The sequence below is a fragment of the Perca flavescens genome, chromosome 9, assembly GCF_004354835.1.
Source record: "Perca flavescens isolate YP-PL-M2 chromosome 9, PFLA_1.0, whole genome shotgun sequence".
In the NCBI taxonomy this organism is placed as follows: domain Eukaryota; kingdom Metazoa; phylum Chordata; class Actinopteri; order Perciformes; family Percidae; genus Perca; species Perca flavescens.
In genome coordinates this window covers 24,370,913-24,392,336 of record NC_041339.1, presented here as the reverse complement: position 1 = coordinate 24,392,336, position 21,424 = coordinate 24,370,913, and the positions used below count along the sequence as shown (strand labels likewise).

At 38.6% G+C, this 21,424-nt stretch overlaps 2 protein-coding genes and 1 long non-coding RNA gene across 4 annotated transcripts in view; 2 read left to right on the top strand and 1 right to left on the bottom strand.

Moving 5' to 3' along the window:
* The first annotated feature begins 72 nt into the window (after positions 1 to 72).
* LOC114561282 (uncharacterized) lies at positions 73 to 3,833 on the top strand. Its single transcript, XR_003693341.1, has 3 exons — positions 73 to 241; positions 545 to 625; positions 2,506 to 3,833. It is a non-coding gene; the product is annotated as an uncharacterized LOC114561282 (long non-coding RNA).
* jak3 (Janus kinase 3 (a protein tyrosine kinase, leukocyte)) lies at positions 2,052 to 20,179 on the bottom strand. Of its 2 annotated transcripts, none has more exons than XM_028587201.1 (24): positions 20,092 to 20,179; positions 16,476 to 16,682; positions 16,192 to 16,309; positions 15,808 to 15,925; positions 15,305 to 15,450; positions 14,835 to 15,138; positions 14,353 to 14,475; positions 14,095 to 14,252; positions 13,897 to 14,008; positions 13,355 to 13,535; positions 12,583 to 12,707; positions 12,154 to 12,285; positions 11,945 to 12,032; positions 10,452 to 10,576; positions 10,166 to 10,304; positions 9,730 to 9,881; positions 9,330 to 9,480; positions 8,864 to 8,991; positions 8,205 to 8,394; positions 7,574 to 7,698; positions 6,969 to 7,141; positions 6,560 to 6,677; positions 6,338 to 6,451; positions 2,052 to 2,568 (listed from the first exon to the last, which is right to left on the bottom strand). In XM_028587201.1, the coding sequence occupies exons 2-24, from the start codon at positions 16,672 to 16,674 to the stop codon at positions 2,449 to 2,451; spliced, it is 3,339 nt and encodes a 1,112-aa protein (XP_028443002.1). In that variant the 5' UTR covers positions 16,675 to 16,682; positions 20,092 to 20,179; the 3' UTR covers positions 2,052 to 2,448. The 2 variants fall into 2 exon arrangements, with proteins under 2 accessions (XP_028443002.1, XP_028443004.1); XM_028587203.1 differs by lacking the exon at positions 20,092 to 20,179 and adding an exon at positions 16,895 to 17,001.
* slc5a5 (solute carrier family 5 member 5) overlaps positions 17,103 to 21,424 on the top strand; it is a 19,347-nt gene continuing 15,025 nt past the window's right edge. Inside the window, exon 1 of the mRNA XM_028587748.1 lies at positions 17,103 to 17,115. Coding sequence (XP_028443549.1) covers positions 17,103 to 17,115 — 13 coding nt within the window. The remainder of the gene's footprint in view (positions 17,116 to 21,424) is intronic.

Genomic DNA, 21,424 nt, shown 5'->3' with positions numbered 1-21,424 from the left:
CAGTCAACCACACCTGGCGTTAATCAGCGGATCATGGGACTGATTGGGCGGCTCATATAGGGAGGAGGCGGAGCAGCGTCAGCCATCTCTCCTCGGTGACTGTGGACTCCTCATATCAAACATGAAGCTCCCGGGACTTTTGGCTGTGATTTTATTCGTCTGTACTGACCGGAGAAGCTCCAGGATGTCCCACCCAGAGCATTTCGGCTCACAGCAAAATGCTTAAATAATTACATGAATGGTGAAAACAAACGCTCAATGGCCCCAGTATTGGCCTATTTATGTTATTAGACATTAATGTAAAAGCAAAATAAATGCAATAAAAGCTAAATATAGAGGGATTTCATCTTTTACTAGGTCTAGGCTATATTATTTCTGGATTATCTCTGTAAGTGGGATGAACTTTACTTAGGCCTATTGATTAAAATGTTAAATATGATGTGTTTTTATATATTTAATATAAACAATGAACAACATTAATATGATCATCGTTGTTCCAAACATGAAAACTTCCTGTCTGTTTTAAATGAGAGTCATGTTTCAGAAATTCAACACCAATGGTTCTTCATGTGACTGGCAGAGCAGCTCTGGGTCAAATCGCTGGCTACCCAGGCAATGAGGCAAGGTAAGCATATTCACTTGTTGCTGCTGTTGAAATGTGCTTGTTTTAGTAACTCTATTTAACGTAGCTATGTCAGTGTTTGAAACAGACTGTATACAGTCTATGGTTTGAAATAAATATGTGTACCACTTTGCTAGGTAAGCTAACCAATATCAAGGAGTTGCTATTGGTGCTTAAGCTACATAATTACCTTAACAGTGGGTTAACATTAGTGTTCGGTAAGTTGAAGGTGTGGAGACAAGAATGCTAGAACTGTCATTACTGTAATGTGATAATGCTAGCTAGCTGGTTACGATTAATATTCAAACCACAAAAGGCTACATACACAGTAAGGGATTGAGCAACCACATTATTAGCCTAAAATGGCTAGCTAGCATTAGTTGGTAAGCCTTAGACCTAAAATGTATCTAGCAAAGGTGAATTCTCCCCTCAATTAATCAAAGAAAAAGTATCTGTGGCTTGATATATGTGTGCTTTTGGTGGTGTGCCAAATGATGTGCCTACTTATGCTAGTGTGGCAGATTAGGTTTTTTCCTTTCTTCCTGCCCACTAAATTGTCACCGATTGAATGATGCTCTTTAATTAATGAGCGGCGCTGTTCAGCGCTATATCTGAGCAGGTGACCGCTGCTCTCAGTGGTGTAGTCTACGTGATATGTAGGTTTACACCATATACCCACTAAGAAAGTTCAAGAATTTCCATATACCCACTTACATAAATTTACCACTTCTGTGTCTGAGTCACTTAGGAACAGCAACACAGTTGCTTGGTGGTCTTTCTCTGTGCAAATATGAAATTAACAAATGAGAATCCTTAAAGGAGATATGAAACAAAGGCAAACTCAAACTACTACTCTTTCTTTGTTTTTGTAAGCCTGTCCCAGAAGCTACTGCTGCTTTGGGTGACACTGCAGCTGCAACAGATAACGTTACAGAAACAGAACGTTACAGAAACAGAAAATAAGCCAGATGAGGCTGATGCTATATGTGCTAACGTTACAAAAAACGTATGGATTGTCACTCTGGGACGCGGGTGTATATAAAGCAGGGAGGGAAAAACTAGACCACACCACTGGCTGCTCTGGTGTTTGTTTTTTACCTTGTCTGTGAAACTATTATTTTTGTGGGTGGCGTGGTACGCAGTTTGGCAAAGCTGTGTTAAGGGCCTTTCAGACCAAAGGCGACTAATGTAATTGTTGCCTGCATATATTTAGTAGCCAACTCTAACCCTTTATTTTAGAAAGTAGTTTTCATTTAGCGTTTTTGTTGGTACTTTTATTTAATTGTTAAAAAAAGTCCTATTGTTTGTACATAAATATTGTTTTCCTTAATTTATTTCCCCCCCTAGTTTAATTATGTTGTTACTTCCCTCATCCCCTAGGCTACTCTGGGAATGTAACATTGTCAATAACCACTTACAGTACAAAAGCTGCTGCCACAATATTGCTTTATTTTGAACACCGTAAAGGATGTAAATGAGACTACAAAATGCAACAAATTATTCACTGCAACAGTACACTGCCACAATATAAATGCAAAAAGGGAAATATTAGATGCACAAAAAAAATCATTTTTTAAAATGCATTTCATCAAATAAATTAAAAAAGGCTAGTAAAGCTTTAAAACTATTTTCAGTTTCTATGATACCTTGAACTTTGACCCCTTTAGAACATGAAAGTCATACATGTCGTCTAATAGGATGGTCAGTAAGAAGTCAGTATGTGAATGCTTAAGTGGATGTTGTGTGATACCTGTGTGAACTGAATTTCAATTGGTACTGTAAATTACATTTCATCATTTCATACTGCAATGTGCCACAATTTCTTGTCAGCCCTTAGGGCTCTCTCTCTCATCCTGCATGATGGTTTCAATTTGGTTTCCCAGGTCTGAGAAACACGGCCGCTCCTCAAAGTTGTACACCCAGCACTGCATCATCAAATTGTACACCTGGTGTTACAATGACAAAGATATATTAGTTGACAGAGCAAAGAACTGTTGTTTGCGTTGTAGTATGACAGTTGCAGCGACTCGTTTGGTGAGTCAAAATAAGATGTTTAAAATATTTATTATGGCCACAGCTGTGAAGATTGTCCGCCTCTCCCAGAAATGAATGGATGAATAAAAAATTTATTTTGAACATGTAAAAATAATACAATAAAAGCTAAAAGAACAAAAACAAAAATAATAATTTTAATGCCTGAAAAAGAATAGGAAGAAGCATACATTTATTTAATCCCCTTCTCCACTACTCATTATTAATCTTCACATAGCTTCATATTTATATCATATTCTATCTTAACACATTCTTTACAATTTGCTACATATATTTATGTTTTTATTACACCCACACACCAAAAGAAAAAGAAAAACGTACATATTTACATATGTGCATATCCACCATAGAAAATAAATATTGTAAATAAATAATCTGTGAGAAGGTCTTTTTCCTCCCTTTAACTTTGTGAAACCATATTTTTGCACTGCTCTTTGAACTGGGTTATGCTTGGGCATTGCTTTGGCACTGCACTCAATCCGTTCCACAGCTTCACTCTACAGAAATACAAAAACCTTTTAATGTTGTACGTATACAAAGATGTTTTAAATTTACCTCCTCAAATTATATCCCCCATCTCTATTAAATACAAATTTAGAAATTGCCAGGGAGTAAGTTGTTAATTGCTTTACACATTATTTGGGCTGTTTGAAAATGAAGCAGATCAATGTTTTTATTTTATTTTAAGAATAGTACATTTGTGTGATCTCTATAATCACTATTTTGAATTTTCCAATGACTTTTTTGCAATATAGATGGTGATGATAGTGTACATTTACTTTGACTAGTATTGCCCCTAACATCTGCACAGTAATTTAAATATGGTAATACCAGTGAACAGTAAAGAATGTGGAGTGATTTGTGGTCCAGAATGTGTTTCGCCTTCTTAAGTACTGAAATGCTTAATGAAAGTTTATTGTGTACATGTTTTATGTGAGATTTCCAGCTTTTTCTGTCATCTATTATCACACCAAGAAACGTATTTTCATTAACTCTTCCAATGTTCACACCATCTACCTGTATCTGTACTTGATTACTCTTTTTACAATTACCAAATAACATGATTTTAGTTTTACTTGAGTTTAATGATAATTTGTTTCTGTCAAACCAACTTTTTAATTTGCACATTTCTAAATAAAAGTCTCCAGTGCAAAACTACCCCCCTGATCCCATACATTCCACTTTATTGACTAATATGTTATGATTGATTGTGTCTAAGGCTTTTTTAAGATCTATAAAGACTAACTGCATACTGTTTCTGATCTATGGCATTTCATTTCAATTTCCTCAATTGAATGCCAGTGATTTTGAACTGCTTGATCTGAATCTGTATTGACTGTCAAAAAGATATTTTTATCTAAAAATGTGTATAATCTGTTATTGAAACGTTGTTACTAGTATTTTGGAGAATTGTGCAAGTAGTGAAACAGGCCTGTAATTTGTGAAGTGGTGTCTACCCCCCGGTTTTGAAGTATTATTCCAATCCAATAGCAGATGGTGAAATAAGTGTCTTAATTTTGAGGAGCACTGATTTAAAGGAACACGCCGACTTATTGGGAATTTAGCTTATTCACCGTAACCCCCAGAGTTAGACAAGTCGATACATACCCTTCTCATCTCCGTGCGTGCTGTAACGCTGTCTGACGGCTCCAGCATTAGCTTAGCCCAGCACAGATCCTGCAGGTAACTGGTTCCAACTAGCCTACTGCTCCGAATTGTGACAAAAGTGACAAAATAACGCCAACATGTTCCTATTTACATGTTGTGATTTGTAGAGTCATAGGCCCTCATTTATGAAACGTGCGTACGACCTAAAACAGGCGTACGACGGGCGTATGCCGATTCCTACGCAAAGCTCGGCATTTATCAATTTGGACGTGAGCGTAGGCTGCGATCAAATCTCACGTCTGGTCTGAAATCGTGTACGCAAGTTTTCGAGTCAGTGTGGACTTGCGGTGCAGCATATAATCAGTTTAACAGGAGAAGGAGAAGTCATCAGTTGATCACTTATCAGCAATGGCAGATCTGGCTCTTTTAGAAGACCTCTATGCGCCGGTCTGCAACATTGTTTTAGCCTGTGGGGTTCTGCACAACATCGCACAGGAAGACACGGTGCCATAAATGTAGCGATGGAGCCAGATGACCCGATGCCCAGAGAGCAGTGTCCATAACAGCCACCAACTGAGGGCTATCCGAAGGAGACAGGATATTATTCCTCACTTTTAAAAGGTAGCCTATAGTGTTATGTTTGGCAATGATATTCAATACAGGAAACATGACGATGCACAACCTTTTTATTTATTCTTCAGGTTTTTGTTTCTCTTTCAAGTGAATGATTTATTTCTGCCATTGACAGTTATTTTGGCTTGTTTTCCAGCCCCTCTGCTGTCAAGAGACAGGGTCCAGCACGGGGGGGCGGAGGACACGCGCTCTCCCTCAGCTGTTGCCTCGTTCCGACGAACACGAGTAAAATAAAAGACACTGCATAAACTCCGCTACCGTGTGTTTATTTAATTATAGGTACACCTACATGTAGGCCTAATAGATTGCAGTCGAAGCCTGTATATTACTATTAGGACTATAGAAAATGTGTCACGGATGTATAAATTAAATAGGCTAAACTTCAACTGGAGTCCGATTTACTACGGCAACACTGTTGACCGCATCAGTGATCTCTTTTCATCCCGCATTCTTTCTACAGCCTTTAATACCAGTTTTCATGCTGCCAAATAGTACACACGTTAGTGCAAATGAACCGGAGATATCAGGGTTTCAATCTCCACCTCTGAAAAGTTCCGCTTCTCAGCCGGATTACGTCTCGCCATGTCGTAAATTGTAGGGGCGAGGCCTCAAAACCCAGAATATATTGGGGCGTGATATTTAAATGACGATCGTTTCCAGCCGCCGCATTTATCAATGTACGACCATTCTTACGCTCGGATTGGTGTGATACGAACTTTTCATGAATCCCACGTGAAGCCTGTCGTAAGATGATTTCTGCGCTCATATCTGCGCTGGTTTCTACGTTAGGTTGATAAATGAGGGCCATTGTGTGTACAAAAAACAACGTAACATGAGACACAGCCATCTTCTAACAGTAAACAAACTGGGAATTATATTCTCAGACAGGCTTGCTGCGAGCATATCGCTCCGCCCAAGTACTATATTCTTCCGCCTGAGAATATAGTTCCCGGTTTGTTTACGGTTAGAAAATGGCTGTGTCTCATGTTATGTTGTTTTTTGTACACGCTGTCACTCTACAGATCACAACCTGTAAATAGGAACATGTTGGCGTTATTTTGTCACTTATTCGGAGCAGTAGGATTGCTGCAACCATTACCTGCATGTTCTGTGCTGGACTGATGCCGCTGGAGCCGTCAGACAGCAGTACAGCACACACGGAGATGAGAAGGGTATGTATCGACTTGTCTAACTCTGGGGGTTACGGTGAATAAGATAAAGTCCCAATAAGTCAGCGTGTTCCTTTAATACCTTGGCCACAATCATCTTGCCAATGGTGAGTTACAGTGGAATTGGAACATCACTGCACATTTTTGGGTATGTGAATGTAGAAAAGTGGAAAATTATTTATTTTATTATCAAGATGAGTCTTCCAAAAAGGCTACTGCCTTTTAACTATTGAATCATAAAGAGTGAACATACCTTGGGCGGGCAGTTTGGAGGAGCCGGTAACCTCCAGTTGTTCTTTAGAATATTTGCCAGCTGCATTGAAATGGATGGACCCTGCACATTGTGTCCAATCTCCTGCATACATAGCTAAAAGTGACCGTGACATTAAGAAAACATAAAAAGGGGGAAACCAAAGTAATGTTTGATGAAAAAATATTGTCCATGCATGAACTTATCAACAGTAAACCTTCTTACTCTTTTGGGGTTGGAGTTGGTGTCGCAGTAGCAGAAGAGCTCGTGAAGAACGACTCCAAAACTCCAGACATCTGACTTGTGAGAGAATCTGGACTCATTGATGGACTCTGGAGCGTACCTGTTATTAAATGAGCAGTGGTCAACCTCCAGGAACTAAACTTAAATATAAGGTTACAGTGAGCGGTCGGTTAGCTTAACTTAGTGCAAAGACTGGAAACGGGGACATGATAGCCAAATTTTGCAATGTCTAAATCAAAGTTTTCACACAGTCCTCTACAACAATCTTGCTGTCATTGTGGAGGATGTTATTTAGCAGCAGGGGTCGACAAACTGCAGAAAGTTGCACATTTTAGCTTTAAGACTTTGGATTAAAGAGTAACTTTGAGTTTTCAAACATAAGGAAAGCTACCAGAAAATGGGGCTTTCTCCAGGCTGGGTGACTCGGTAGTATTCCTTGTCACAAGGAATAACCTTGGTCAGTCCAAAATCAGCGATTTTCACCAGCGACTCACTGGCCACAAGGATATTTCTGGCTGCGAGGTCTCTGTGCACATAACGCAGGCTCTGCAGGTACTCCATCCCCTGTGAAAATTATAAACAACAAAAGAAGAGGAAATAAATCTTGTCCCTGTCACTTTTGTTTTATGCGGCGTAATCAATCTTTGGTACTGTCTTACAGATAGTGAAAATGATTTATGGAGCCACAAGATAAGAAATAGGCTCATGGCTTTGAACCTTGAACACTTTACACCGGGATTCAACCAGGCGCAGATACGCCAAGTTCCGGCTGTGCCGTGGTTATGTTCTGACCTCCGCCATACCACACCAGGAGCGTTTTGCCTGCCTGATGCAGATTGCAGATTATTGCAAAATTACTTAAAGTCACACTACTTGAATGATCAATGTAAAAGCTGCAAGATTTTGTCAAATCACAATCCATTTAAACATATCTTACTTTTACATTTCGTGATGACTACCACTTGCAGGATTAGAACTCATGTATCTGACTCTTACTTTACAGATCTGAGAAGCAAAAAGCAGCATCCGCCTGGGGGTGACGTTATGTTGGTTACGCTCCATGTAGCCAATAAGGCTGCCGTTGGGCAGGTACTCCATCACCAAACTCATACTGAGGCGACCTGTGAACAGGCAAAAATCAAAGTCATTCAGCAGAGAAAAAAACCTTCCAAACCCAGAAGACAATCATATCTCATTCCTTGAATCGGCCGTAAATCGCTCTAGACAATGGTGTCAGCTTAAGACTGATTTAAAATGTAACCCAGGATCATGCAGAGGATGCATATACTCCAAAGATATAAAGGAAGAAGAAAATAAGTTGGACCAACAACTGTTTTAGTTATTAAGACATTTTATTGTCTCATCTTTTCAGTTACAAGATTGAACTCAAGTTCTGAGATAGTTCTATGTATGTAATAACGCCAAAATTCCCCTTACATAAAACTGACAAACCGAGTTCATTATACAAGTAGTTTTATTTACTAGTTATTTGTTTATTATTAGATAGGAGAGATGAAATTAAAAATAGGTATTTTTGAAACTAAGCATTCTAACAACTTTGATCTTTTACTGAAGTTGATTATTTTAGTACATTGTGTGCTATGGTTGCAGCGAGTGTTTTTATTACCCATGCTGTAGCAGACTCCTCTGTATTTGACGATGTAGTCGCAGTGTAAAACACTGAGGGTTTTGACCTCCTTCTTGAAGTCCTCCAGGGTCGACTGCTTGTTGGGCTGCAGCTTTTTCACGGCGACCAGTTCACCGGTGTTATCGCCTAGTGGGTCATAACGGCAAAGTTCGACGCTGCCAAAGTTTCCCTGGAAAGGTTTTAAGTCATTCAGTTGTCGCTCACGTCCAAAAAAAATCATAATAAACCTCACCACACATGTGCCACTGCAGGACATGATGTATGAGATTCTGTGAGGCATTTTGAAGGTAAAAAGGAGGCCTGTGCAAAGAGACAGCTTATCATAAAATACGTTTTTCATATTATATGAACAGATAGTGGCATTGGTTAAAATGCTGTGTGCTCTGTCCTGTATATTCATCTGTTAGTCCATCAAACAATGTTTTGTGCACCGTTAATGACCTCTTAATGAAAGTCAATGGTTAATGTGAATCATTTACATTTTTTAAATACAAAATTGGCCATGTCATTTAAATTGTCTATCCATCATGATACAATGACCGATCACAATAAGATCATGATCGTTGCATTGATTGGCCCAAAGGGATCTGCATTATAAATATTGTGGTCCTCTAGTTGTTCTGGCGCTGCAGACTTACTTTCCCCAGAGGATGGATGTAGCGTAGGTGTCTCTCCTCCAACAATGTCTGGTCGTGTTGAGCAGGGCTGATGGCTCTCCACACAGGGCTCTGTGTGACGGGCTCAGCAGCGTGTAGTATCTCATAGTCTGCCATGAAACACAAAAGCATATTGGTAAGACTTTTTGGTTTTCTGATGTAATGGAAAAACCTTATTCAAAAAAACACTACCCATTTTGAGAGAGATGTTCAGGACCAAATAGCAGGACAATAGAAGCATTTCAGATTATAATTTGTGAAAATGATGGGCTGGGATCAGATTTTTTTTCCCCCAAGGATCAACACTGAGCAGAAAAGTTTAAAATGGGTCAATTTATAAATGCTCTTGTTTATTGAATTGAAATAAAGAAAAGTGAACTTGACATTTGATAAGATATGTGGTTTATAATGTTCGTATGCATTATCAGCCAACTAGTGTAACGATTACCCGAAGTGATCAGACTGTTGAGTTGACGAATGATACTGCGACAGGAAGGTCTGAAGGCTGCCTCGTAGTCCATACACTGACTGATCAGCTCAGCTAGCTCTGTCCACTGGGAGGGAGGCAGCTGCAGGAATCTCTCATAAAACTGCCGCTTCTACAGAAAACACATCAATAGCTCACAACATTCACTGTATGTTTGCCCAAAAGCCTAGATAGTAAACTGTATGTTTGTAATTGTGATATTTCCATCAGGTTTGATCCCATAGGCACTTAACACCTTCAATACATGTTTCTTTTTCTAAACTAGTACTTAAAGTCACTTGCCGCTTGTTTAATGGACAGTACGTTGACAACCTGTTACCCTGTCAGTTTGTTTGACTTATCAGGAAAGAAGTAGAAGTACCTGGTCCAAGTCACAGCCTCGCAGCAGAGGTTCTCCACTGTTGAAGATTTCCCACAGGGTGGCACCAAAGCTCCACTTATCACACTCCAGAGTCAGGTTGTCTGGGTACTCCAGCACCTCAGGGGCCACCCAGGGGATCCTGTCAAGGATCACTAAACAACCACATGCAGAAATGCATATTTACAAATGCATGAATGATGCACATTTTAAATGTGTCACACTTATGTGTGTGACACATTTATTTTGTTTATGTTTTAAAGTATTATTTAACATTAACATACTGTGGTTACAGGAAATGGTAAGCAACTTAATTTACTACACTTTCAGTCCATTCACTTTTATTTGAGGGTTACTGAATGAATCTATAAATACAAAATCATTCATCAGGTATCTCTCATTTTCTCTCCTGACTGTTATACACAGTATATTGATTTACCATCCTTGGCCAGCATGGCCACACTGATGCCCGGGTCGCTCAGCTTGATAAAAGGAGAGCTGCCCTGCGACAGGTCACCCTCTCTGGCCAGCAGCAGATTTTTGGCGCAGATATTTCCATGAACGATGTCCTTTTCTTCCTGCATTACAGTTACATGTTAATGGTGACTCGTTATAGTGTGTAACATTGGTCAACTTTGAGTTTAAATGGCCTCTCCTGCTGTAGATTGGGGTTTTTGTCATTACTTTTGTAAGATCTAGTAGTAAATGCTCTAAGTTAATCTTACCAGAAAGTTGAGGGCAGATGCGAGTTGTTTGGCTACGTCAAGTTTCCAGCTCACTGACACAGATCTCCCTCTCTGTAAATAAAGGTCGAGGGCCCCGTACTCGACAAACTCCTGCACCATGATGTCTGTAAGGCACAGCGAGCGTTTGTTTCAACAGCTGTACTTCAAACAAACACATGGTCAGAAACGCTCACCCGCAGACAAGGGACTGAGTCGGGTTCATATGAGGATTTCATGTGAAGATAGTTATTTTGCTCAATATGAAGAGAATGATTTAAGGTTTCTATTTATTCACTGTTTTTTGTTGTTTTCAAATGTGCAGAATTTTAGAGGAACAGAGCCTGCAAATACAGTTGTAACATATTGGAACAACCTCTCCCCACATTGAATCCTAATGGGAAATATTTAAAGTTTCTTAAAGAAACTAAGACTACGTTCAGTCTGCAGGCAAAAGTGGCCCACATCAGATTTTTTTTTGGGGTCAAGTGACCAGGTCAGACTTCAGAAGTAGTGTGAACACTCAAATCTTGCCCAGATCAGATTTTTTTCAAATCAGATTTAGACCACTTCCATATGTGGTCCTGAATCAGACCCAGGTCTTTTTTATCAATGCGGCCGCAGTGTGAACAACCAAGGTGGATTTGATGCGACTTTTATTTCAATCTGACCGAAATAATCAAAGGTTGCCCTCGACATGTGAAAGTTTTTAATAAACTGCGTCTCTGTGAAGCTTTGTCTCTGCATCCACACAGACAGAACTCTGTAGCGAATTAATGGTGCCCTTTCACACAAAACCGTTTTTACTTGCATTTTTTAAAATATGTTAGGTCCATATGTGTTTGTGTTATGTCGTGAATGTGAAAATGAACTGCTACCTCCTCTGTCAGCTCTAGCCACTGAAGAGAAATAAGTGGAGAAATCGGGTCAATTACAAAAGCTGGTCAGTCTGACGTGGTGTTGCTTGAGCTCATTACTATTCATGAGCTTGCCCAGTTGTGCTGGGTAAAGGATGCTGATAGCCAGGCTCTTATTGGCTAGCTGTTAGCCAATCAGAGTCAAGCAGCTTAGCTCATTGAATATTAATGTGAACTGGCACAAAATCGAGCTGAGTCTTCCTGCAGGCTTTCTATACTACTCTAGAATGTTTTGAAACAAGGTAACCAAGGCATTTTTTCCACAAAAAATGTTAGAGTCCATGGTAGAACTTCAGACATTACCACAAAGTAATGAAATACGTGTGGCAGGGCAATTTAAGACTTGCGGTGTGAATGTAGCCTTAGACATGCTGCTATCAGTAAAGAGATTAGGTTAAAACCTGTTTGATTCTGTTATTCCTTTTTGTTGTTAACCCTGTACTGCTTCTTGCCTTGTACCTATTGAACATTACCACATCTAGAAAACATGAACCACATTTATGCTGATAGGAAAACAATCATCAAACTGTAGCAAACCAAGAAATAGTCTGGAAGAACCTGCAGTTGGTTTGAACTTACTTTTAACTCCATGAACACTAACACCGTATACAAGGAGGAGGTGTTTGTGTGAAATCTGGCTCATCAAACTGGCAGCTTCAAAGAATGACTGAGAGAAGAAAAGAAACAGCGTGTGTATGATGTCAAATTAATGTTTTATATACTGTATCTATATGAGTAATCCACAAAATACTTAACATTACAGTGTATTCTAATATGAAAAAACCCACCTCCCAGTACTTTTTATGAACAACATCGAGCTCTTTCAGGAAAACGTCTGTCACGTGTTTCTCCCCATCGCGAATGTTTGTTTTGTAGCCTTTGAAAATTCGAGTGAAGGATCCCTGGCCAAGGCTTACATCCTAACAGAAAAATCACATAAAAAAACTATATCCAAGTTGCCTCCATCATTAATAAGATAAAGTACCTTTCATATAGGTTTGACTACAGAATCACAGTACTGTAGAATTTGTCGCCCAAAGATAGTTGTTATAGTGGTAGGAGTTTAGTTGGAGCAACAGTGGTAAAAGTGTAGTAGAGGAACTGGAAAAAGAGAATGGTAAAAATAATATTGATTGCAGAACAGTGGAAGAAGACTAATATCGATTGGTTCTATCGTAACGGGCCTGTTTCCGGTGCCGTAATGTGTACACACTCACCCATTTCAGGTCTTCATATTTGATCATGTGGAACTGGATATGATTGAATTTCTTCTGTTCAGGTGTCGGAGAGCCCTGAGCTTCTACAGTGCTGTTGTTGCGTATGATGATTAGATTTGTGAGCTCTGTAGGAGCAGCAGAAAACATGTTCGTCGTTAAAGAGTATACTGTATGAAAAGATACAAATATGAAGGCACATATCTCATTTCAAACAGGAAATTGAGATGTTGAATTGATACAGCCTAATGGTGAGAGATATGAGTTAATTTACATGTGACACAGTATACTGGTGTCTTCCGACATAGCTAGCATATATATTGGGTTTCTCAAAATATGGATACAACATGTGGCTATAACCAGGATATGATGTCTACATGAAAAAACTATAAATGGAAATATTTTATCTGGGACAATAGGGTGAATGTAAACATACTTAAAGTTATCTTAATATGGTTAGATTTGGATTTCTTTTAGTTTGGTAATCACAACTTTGACCCATGCCTGTTTAAATTCAGAAAATAAACAGCGTGTGCTGTATTGTGACAGTGGGTATGAATGGGATGCAGTACATACAAATATGTTTTACCACAGTTTGGAATATCATCAATTTGGAGGACAATATTAACTATGTGATGCATGTGAGCGGAGTTTTGTACATAGATGAGAATAAAAAAAGAAAACTAAAGGTTAATATAATGAATATATCGAAACAAATACAAATACAAAACAGTATGTATAGTAGTGTATATTTGGCATGGCTTGTGAAACACACCTTTGGATCGGGGTGGGCAGCAGCGGGCTAACTTCACAGGTACTTCAGCCAGTAGCAGCTTGTTGTGCTGGTAATGGGTGGTGAGCTCTTTCAAGCTGGAAAATGATTTATTGACACCAGGAAGACTGTAGTGCTCATTCTTAATAATGAGACAGTCTTTATAGTCAAGTCCAAGTGGAGTCTGCAGAAATATAAATGTTAAACAAAACACCTCTGAAGAGGTTCTTGTAACGAGGTATCAACTTTTGCACACGTTGGCAGAAACCTTTCACCTTTCAAACTTTCAACAACTGTTATGCAATGGCCTAAGACCTGTGGTTTCCAAAAACGGTGCTTGCAATTACAAGTTTTTAAATTAATGTTATTGTGCTAAGCTTGTCACATACTTAATAATTAAAGAGCATAAGTTCATCTCTTTTTGGTCATCAGGGCTATGCTGCATAAAAACGTGTACAGACATACTAATAAATAATAACTAGTAAATTACTCCTCAGAGTAAATTCTAAATCAGTCTATTACTGTGCTTCAATAGGAACCTTTACCTGAACACAAACAGTGAGGAAGAATTTGTCATAGTTCTTGGGACTCTGCCGGAGAAGGAACGTTCCGCCTTTAAATCTTGACTTTTTCAACTTGTTGACTGCAAACTCTGATCTGATAATACAATATATGAAATAAATATCTGACCCAGGTGCATGTGAATGGTGGCATTGAATTCAGTTTTCATATAAATGACTCACGTGATTGGGCCGTGACAATGGTTTTTGATCCCCTCCAGAATACTTGGAGGAGCAGTGTCTTGACAGAAGTAGTGGCTGGAGTCTGTGGTCAGTCTGAAGTAGCCATCAACAAGAGACACAAATGAAAGTGCTTCCTTGAGACTGTGGAAGTTGGCTTCCTGTTTTGCAAATCAATAATAAATAGATTTCATCTTTTGCATCAAATCAAAACAGAGAATAATGATTGGGGAAGTGTTGAATATTAAATATGCCCCTTACCAAGCATCTGTCATCTTTAAGAGTTATTGTCACCACCCTGCTGTCTTGGGGGACCTGCTCATGGCATACCCTCTTTATACTGATGTCAATGATTTCTTTGAAATCACAGAAGGTTTGCCACTCCTAAAAAAAAAAAATTATAGAGGCTGATTATTCAACATCTCTTAACTCGGGATGGGCACTAAATCATATAACAGTGCAATGCAGATTGCAAGTAAAACACAAACAGGCAAAACCTTGGGTTTGCCTGTTTGTGTTCAAAGCAGCTTTCCCCTGGATTGTTAACATTACAATAGGTACTAGGAGAAAACAATACAATAGAAAGAACTGTTTCACATAATGAGATAACAAAGCAAAGAATAAAGCAGGGCCAGGAAGATTCAAGTTAAAACGGGGTATCACGCAGGTCATCTGGTGGAATAAAAGACTAACTAACCGCTATGCCTCATTCCCACCCGATCTTAAGTTGAAATTGTTCTTACCATGGAACCATCAGGATGCCAACTTCCACTGGTTTCAATTCCAGTTTCCCCGGTGACCCGCACAAGAGAGAAAGTTGACTTGGAATGGGATGAGGAAGGATTCACTTGGAAGGTTTCGCTTCCCAGAGAGGGCTCGATGGCATCCAGTTCAATCAGGTACTTCATCTTCAAGCTGTACTCATCTACGGAGCAGTTGCCAAGCTTCTTTAAGAAACGCTTGAGGGTGTTTCGGATTCGATAACGATCCAGGCGGTTTCGTTTCTGAATTTCATGGCGATGTGATTTAGGAAGGCATGATTTGTAGCTGAAAGATGAAGAGTATAATGATGTTGTAATGACTGCAAACTACAACAACAAAGTCATATTTCTGAAAGAGAAAACGGTAATTCTACGAAGTTCTTGGTTGTTTGAATTTTAACTGGTGAAGCCTGATTTGGGCAATAAACAAAACATTATCCAAATGTAAATACCTGACAGTCTTGCAGAGTTCTCTTACACTCTGATGGCGCTCTTTAGCCATTCTCCACAAGTCCAGCACTGCAAGGCCGAGGCATTCTTCTTGGGCGCTCAGAGGTGGACACACTCCTGCCTCACTAGCAATAAAGTCACTACGCAACTATGTGTCAAAAGAAATCAGTGATGGATGTAGTCTTTAATATATAGTCAATGTTTGCAACAATTTTCCAATGTGACACTTTTGACACATTTTGAAGCAGCATATACATTTTGAGACATTAAGAATGTTTTCTTTACTTTCTCCCTTAACCTGATCATTCTGTTTTGAATAGCAGGTCAGGATGTCTTGCACATTACGCCAGTGCTTCAAATCCAATGTGATAGATTTATCAAACCACCTTATAGATAAATGTCAATTAAATTAAGAATACTATAAGAATATTGGTGCTATATATCCACAAATGTCATTAATATAAATATAAATTGTACTAAACTATAAAAATGTTTTAAACTTTACCTGAGTGAAGAGATAATCAATGACATTGCAGTCAAGCACTGGACTGATTCTATCTCTGGTCAGACTGTAGCGGTACGATGTTCTTGGTCCTTGTCCAAACCAGTTTCCAAAGAAAAATCTGCACACCACGAGTCCATTATTCAGCTTAGCATTATAACATTATAACAAACCACTAAGTTAACTTCTTAAAATATGCATATACACTTTTTTTTTTACATACATTATGCAGGTTTGAATGTGATAGGTTGGTGACAAAATTCTTTATTAATGGTTGTCCAAAAAAAATTACATCTCATTTCATAAAATATCTTAACATAGCGTAATGTACACTAATGTTTTAAGTAAATGCGTGAATGCATGATTCTTCAGTTATTTTTCACCTACCTGACTCTGAAGTGGACTTGTAAGTTCTCGTCTGTGTTGAACATGTGCGATGGAGGATACCAAAATGAGAGATCGGCAGATGCCAAACCAAAAAGACTTAGGTACACGGGTAAGATTCCTGGTGAAAGAGATCATATATATCATATCACCCGTCGACGATTTAATGACTTTCCCAGCAGTTAGTCTTTTGCACACTTGTAAGAATAAATACAGGAGAAAAAATAAATATTTAACTAAAATGAGGCGAGAAGCCTTTTGGCATGATTTGTCAATGAAAATCTTACCACATGTTTTGCCTGCTTGGATGCAGACATTTTCAGCAGAGATTTGACCAGATGAAATGTGTATTGTTGTTGTGTCATTTGTGGCTGGAAAGAAGTAGAGGTGTACTTGTAAAGTGGGACCAGTGCTAGAACTGGACCTCTGGCTGCCTCCCCGGTCTCTGATCACCAGAGGGGCCGACTCCTCCTCACTGAGATCCATGGATACTTCTGAGGACCAAATCAACAGACTTTTAATTAGACTAGTACAGTGCCCGTTCAAAAGATGCCTGTTTGGAACACACTTTATAGCCCACTACTGTCTTAACATGTACTTCTACTTCAGAGAAAAAACATTGTACCACCACATTTACCTGACAGACATGGCATATTCCAAATTTACTCAAAAAATATTACAATTAAAATGTGGAGTAATCACAGACATTTGCCTTATGAAATGATGGCGGTGCGCCACGCACCACCCAATTCAGCCCCTAATGAGAGAGATCATCAAATATCTTCGTTAATCAACCACCAGAACCGGACCGAGTACAGAGATGGACTAACAGAGACGGATTGTGCTCCGGACTGTGAGTGTGTGTGTGCGCAGAGAGAGAGAGACAAAGGGGGCAGAGAAAAAGGTGGAAGGCAATGCAAATAAAGAGTTTATCTTTAACTACATTTTAGTGTTGTCTTTTTCGTCAACGATGTTGCACGTTGATGTCGCCACAGTCAGCGTTTAATGACGGCGGTGCTGTCTCGTCATATAGCCTATCCTTAACGAATTTAACACTTCAGCAGAGTTGTTCATTTCCAAACAGGCTTAGTGGCTTGACAGTTAATGTTGAAGTATGGATTTGATTCGCAGGGGTATTTTGCCGACGGTAATGTAATTAGTGTTATAAGTTAGCAACCGGACCAAGGGTGAGCATAGAGGGTGAGTCTGAGTGAGAAGGAAGAAGTGGTGAATATACAGCTCACAGCAACTTAATATGATATAGTGTCTATGCGATCTAGTGTCAGCAAAAATGCCTTTTGATTGGGTTTCCTCTAGGCAAAATGATCCAAGTGAATTTAAGCTGGGCTTTTATTGTGAAGGGTAGAAATATTTTTTTATTGAGTTTCCTTTTAGCAAAATGCTGAGTGAATTAAAGACGGACGTTTTTTGTCAAGGGTAGATACGGAATAGCCAGTAATATGGCAGCGGTTTTTTTCCTCAACCTTTTTTCAGCAGTCTTTTAATTTTATTCAGTTTAATATCCAACATTGTCCAAACTGCTCCAAATTCCAAACCCCAAGTTCATTGGGTACCGACGAAACCAAGTTTGAAGTAGATTGGATGAACGGCTCATGAGATATTTCAAAGACAGACCACGCACACATGTACACACACACACACACACACACACACACACACACACACACACACACACACACACACACACACAGAGGCTTCCCGATTTATTAGATAGATCCATATTATTTTGAAACAGCTAAAACAGGAAACTAATACTTTGATTGGTGCAACATCATTTTAGTTTTGAAAGTAAATTAAGATTTTGGATAATCTTGCAAAATTTGTGTAACCCACATTTTTTGAGTATTGTCACTTGATCCATTGTTTAATAGTCATAGAATAATAATTGAATATAATAATCTGATAAACAAACATTACAGCGAATGTTGCACCATCTCTGCCCACAGGAAGTGAAATCTAAACAAGATGAAAATGCAGATGAACAGCAAGCGAGTGCTCTGTGTGGACTCATTCATATTTTCCTCATCTGCACTCTCATAATAAGCATCACAAACCATCCTTTTTAAAGTGCCCATATTGTGAAAAAAATCACATTTTCTGTGATTTGGGGTGTTATTTTGTGTCTCTGGTGCTTCAACACGCATTCAAACTTGGAAAAAAAAATCCATGCTGTTTTGAGTGAGATTTCTTCTAAACGAGGGCGCACTTCCAACTTTGCGTGGAATACCTGCAGAACAGGGACATGTAAGTAGTTCTGTACAATTTATTTTGTAGATTAGGGTGAACTTGTGTGTGTTGTAGCAGTGTTTTGCCATTGAGAACGAGGTGGCTAACTGCTAGCAGCTTCTAGCTAGTAGTCCTTACCTAGCTACTGCACATGTGCGACTCCCAACAAAGATGGGATAGAAGTGAGATGTCTCACTCTGTAGCTAAAATAGACAACACACAGGGTGAAAAGAGGAGATGCAGCAATGTGCAGTACAACAAAAATATGGTGTTTTTTTTTAAATTAAACAATGTGAACCTATGCTGGTACAACCTCAAAATACAATTATGAACCTGAAAATGAGCCTAATATGAGCACTTTAATAAACATGCTGTGTGAGGTTTGCAGCTCTTCACTATTTTACAGAGTTAAGTTGTTTTATCTGCCGGCTCCTAATGTAACCACAGTGGTCATAGTACAACCACAAAAGCTGTTTGTTAACAATGTCATTTATTTATTTTGGAAAAGCAAATATATACGATGGAAAAAGGGAATGCAAAATCAAATGTCTCATATTATTGTTATGTTTCCAAATGTCAGTGATGGGAAAAGTATTGTGATCTTTTAAGTAAAAGTACCGATAAAAAGTAACAATGCATATTTTTTAATCTGATGATTATACAAAATATTACAAAATAAACTATACCTGCAGTGGAACTAGCGCAATAAAAAAAATACAGAACATATTTTCCTTCTGAATTGTAATTGAATTGAATTATATAATTATAAAGTAGCATAAAATGGAAGTACAAGCCCCTAAAAATTGTACTTACAGTATATGTAAGTAAATGTACTTGGTTACATTCCACCCCTGCCAAATATACACATTAATTTGGAATTCTTATAATATGAAAAAAAAAGGTTTAGAGCGATATTACAGTAGCATTCTGTAAAACTCATTGAGTGATTCATTTATTCATCTTTCAGCCACAACAGGTTTGTTGAACTGATACAACTTTATAAAGTTTTAGTTTTATGTATAATCACAGGCATACGGGCATGTTGGCAGTTATTGAGGTAAGGAAAAGTGATTCAGAGTCATGTTCCTTTACGAACCTGAAAAAAAACAAAAACCTCCCATTCACACAGCTAAGACTCAACCTCAGACAGTTTCTGTTGTGGAATGTATCATAATGGTAACAGTATATAAATGTTATGTTGTTTAAGTATAGAACTTTGTATATACTAAAGTTTGTGTGTTATGACATATGTGGAGGAGTCCCATCATGACTCTGAATTATGTTTTGAAATGTCAAATGTAAATTTGTGGGGATTCCTGTTACATCAGACCTCACTGCTCACCATGTTCTGTTGTAGCGGAATCAGGAACACAGTATGTAAAACGTGTAAAGTTTGTAATAATACATAATAGTGTTTCACATTTCCATAATTAGTTTACAAATACTTCGTTTACTTTGATAACAATACTGATCTGATTACTTTCTCTTGGCAAATCATCCACATGAACAAAATGTAAGCATGAATTATCTCAGCGAACCCTTTTTGAAATAAAGAACAACTAAAAGTGGGTAGCTTCTGAATAAGAGCTTTACATTTACAGAATTTAGATCTAAAGATCAACATTATGTGTCATTGAAGGTATTTGTTACTGTTACCTTTTACATATGTACGTCAGAAGTCGTCATCTCGATCATTTGTTCCTGTAACTGAGGTCTTTCTTTTTTGACTTCTGCTTTTATGCTGTATGTGTATGTGTGTGTGTTGACAGGAAGTTAAATAGGATTTCCTGATATAGACAAGCAGATGCGACACTATTGACAGTTTCTTGTCAGCTCTGTCAAACTGTTTTCATCCCACTGACTAAATTGACACAGTTACAAATACATAAAAAAACTTAACTTTTCAGAATAAGTGGATTAAATGTCAGGTTTATACTGTATTGTACCACTGCCCTTTCATGCTCCCAGGGGGATAAACTTATTTTATTTGATCCCACTACACAATAGAATAAACAACATTCTTTTCATCAATTACATACTTTTATATTGTGGTGTGTATTGAATCTCACAGCCTCCATGTGCTACAAGCTTTAGACTTGATTGGTTGATTAATAAAATCTTTATTGGCTTCTTGATGGAAAATTTGGAAGGAAATTACGCATTACACGCATCGGCGTCGCCAGGTCATTTTCCCAGGGCTTCAGTAATTTTAAATGTAGGCCTGGGCAACACAAAGTTTAGGTGCGCAATAATATTGCTACATTTTGTTTGAAATTCCTGTGACATTTAGAGTCTATGGTTCAGGCTCAAACACACAGACCTCTGAAGCACCATCCGTCGCTTTGTGTCCACTCTCTCTGTAAAAATAGAGATGACCAGCGCAGCTTCTGTGGTCTGTGCAGCTTCGGGTCATCATAATGGACATGCTCTGCTGTGGGCATGCTGCTTCTCTCCTTTTAAGTGGAGCTAGTAGTATCCGTTTGTAGTAATAATAGCACTGGGACACGATTTGCGGTGAACTGGTTTGCACTATTGATTGCAGTGAGCACATGGGGCATAAATGGATGCAGAAAAAGGTAGAAATAGGTGCAGAAAAATTCACCAGAATGCACAAAATTATGTGTTTAATGCTCAAACATTTTTTTGACTTTGAGTTGCAAGGCCAGCTGTGATTAGGCCAAATGTTTGTGCCATCTAACTAAAATCTACAAACTGGGCAGCTGAAATGAACATACACTGGCTATCAACAAGCTGGGCCAGCCAAACGCCGTTTTGTGATCTGCTCTGCATTACATTCAGTTTGTTTAAATGGGTCTGGGCCAAGTCCCGAATGTCCTCAATTCCTAGAAACGCCCCTGCGCACACATACACGTCTTTCATATCCAGGTGCTGAGTCCAAATAAATTTGTAGACACGATTTGGGGGGAATGAAAACAACAAATAGAAGTAAAGTAAGAGAGGTATCTGCTATATTAAAACACATAAGGCA

What these genes read in the sequence shown, in the direction of transcription:
- jak3 (XM_028587201.1), bottom strand. Translation starts at nt 16,674, where the DNA reads ATGGATCTCAGTGAGGAGGAGTCGGCCCCTCTGGTGATCAGAGACCGG. An exon ending in CCAAGCAGGCAAAACATGTG is followed by an intron (nt 16,310 to 16,475) that starts GTAAGATTTTCA and finishes CTCTTTCACCAG; the next exon opens with GAATCTTACCCGTGTACCTA. An exon ending in GGAGAAAGCCCCATTTTCTG is followed by an intron (nt 6,678 to 6,968) that starts GTAGCTTTCCTT and finishes ATTTAATAACAG; the next exon opens with GTACGCTCCAGAGTCCATCA.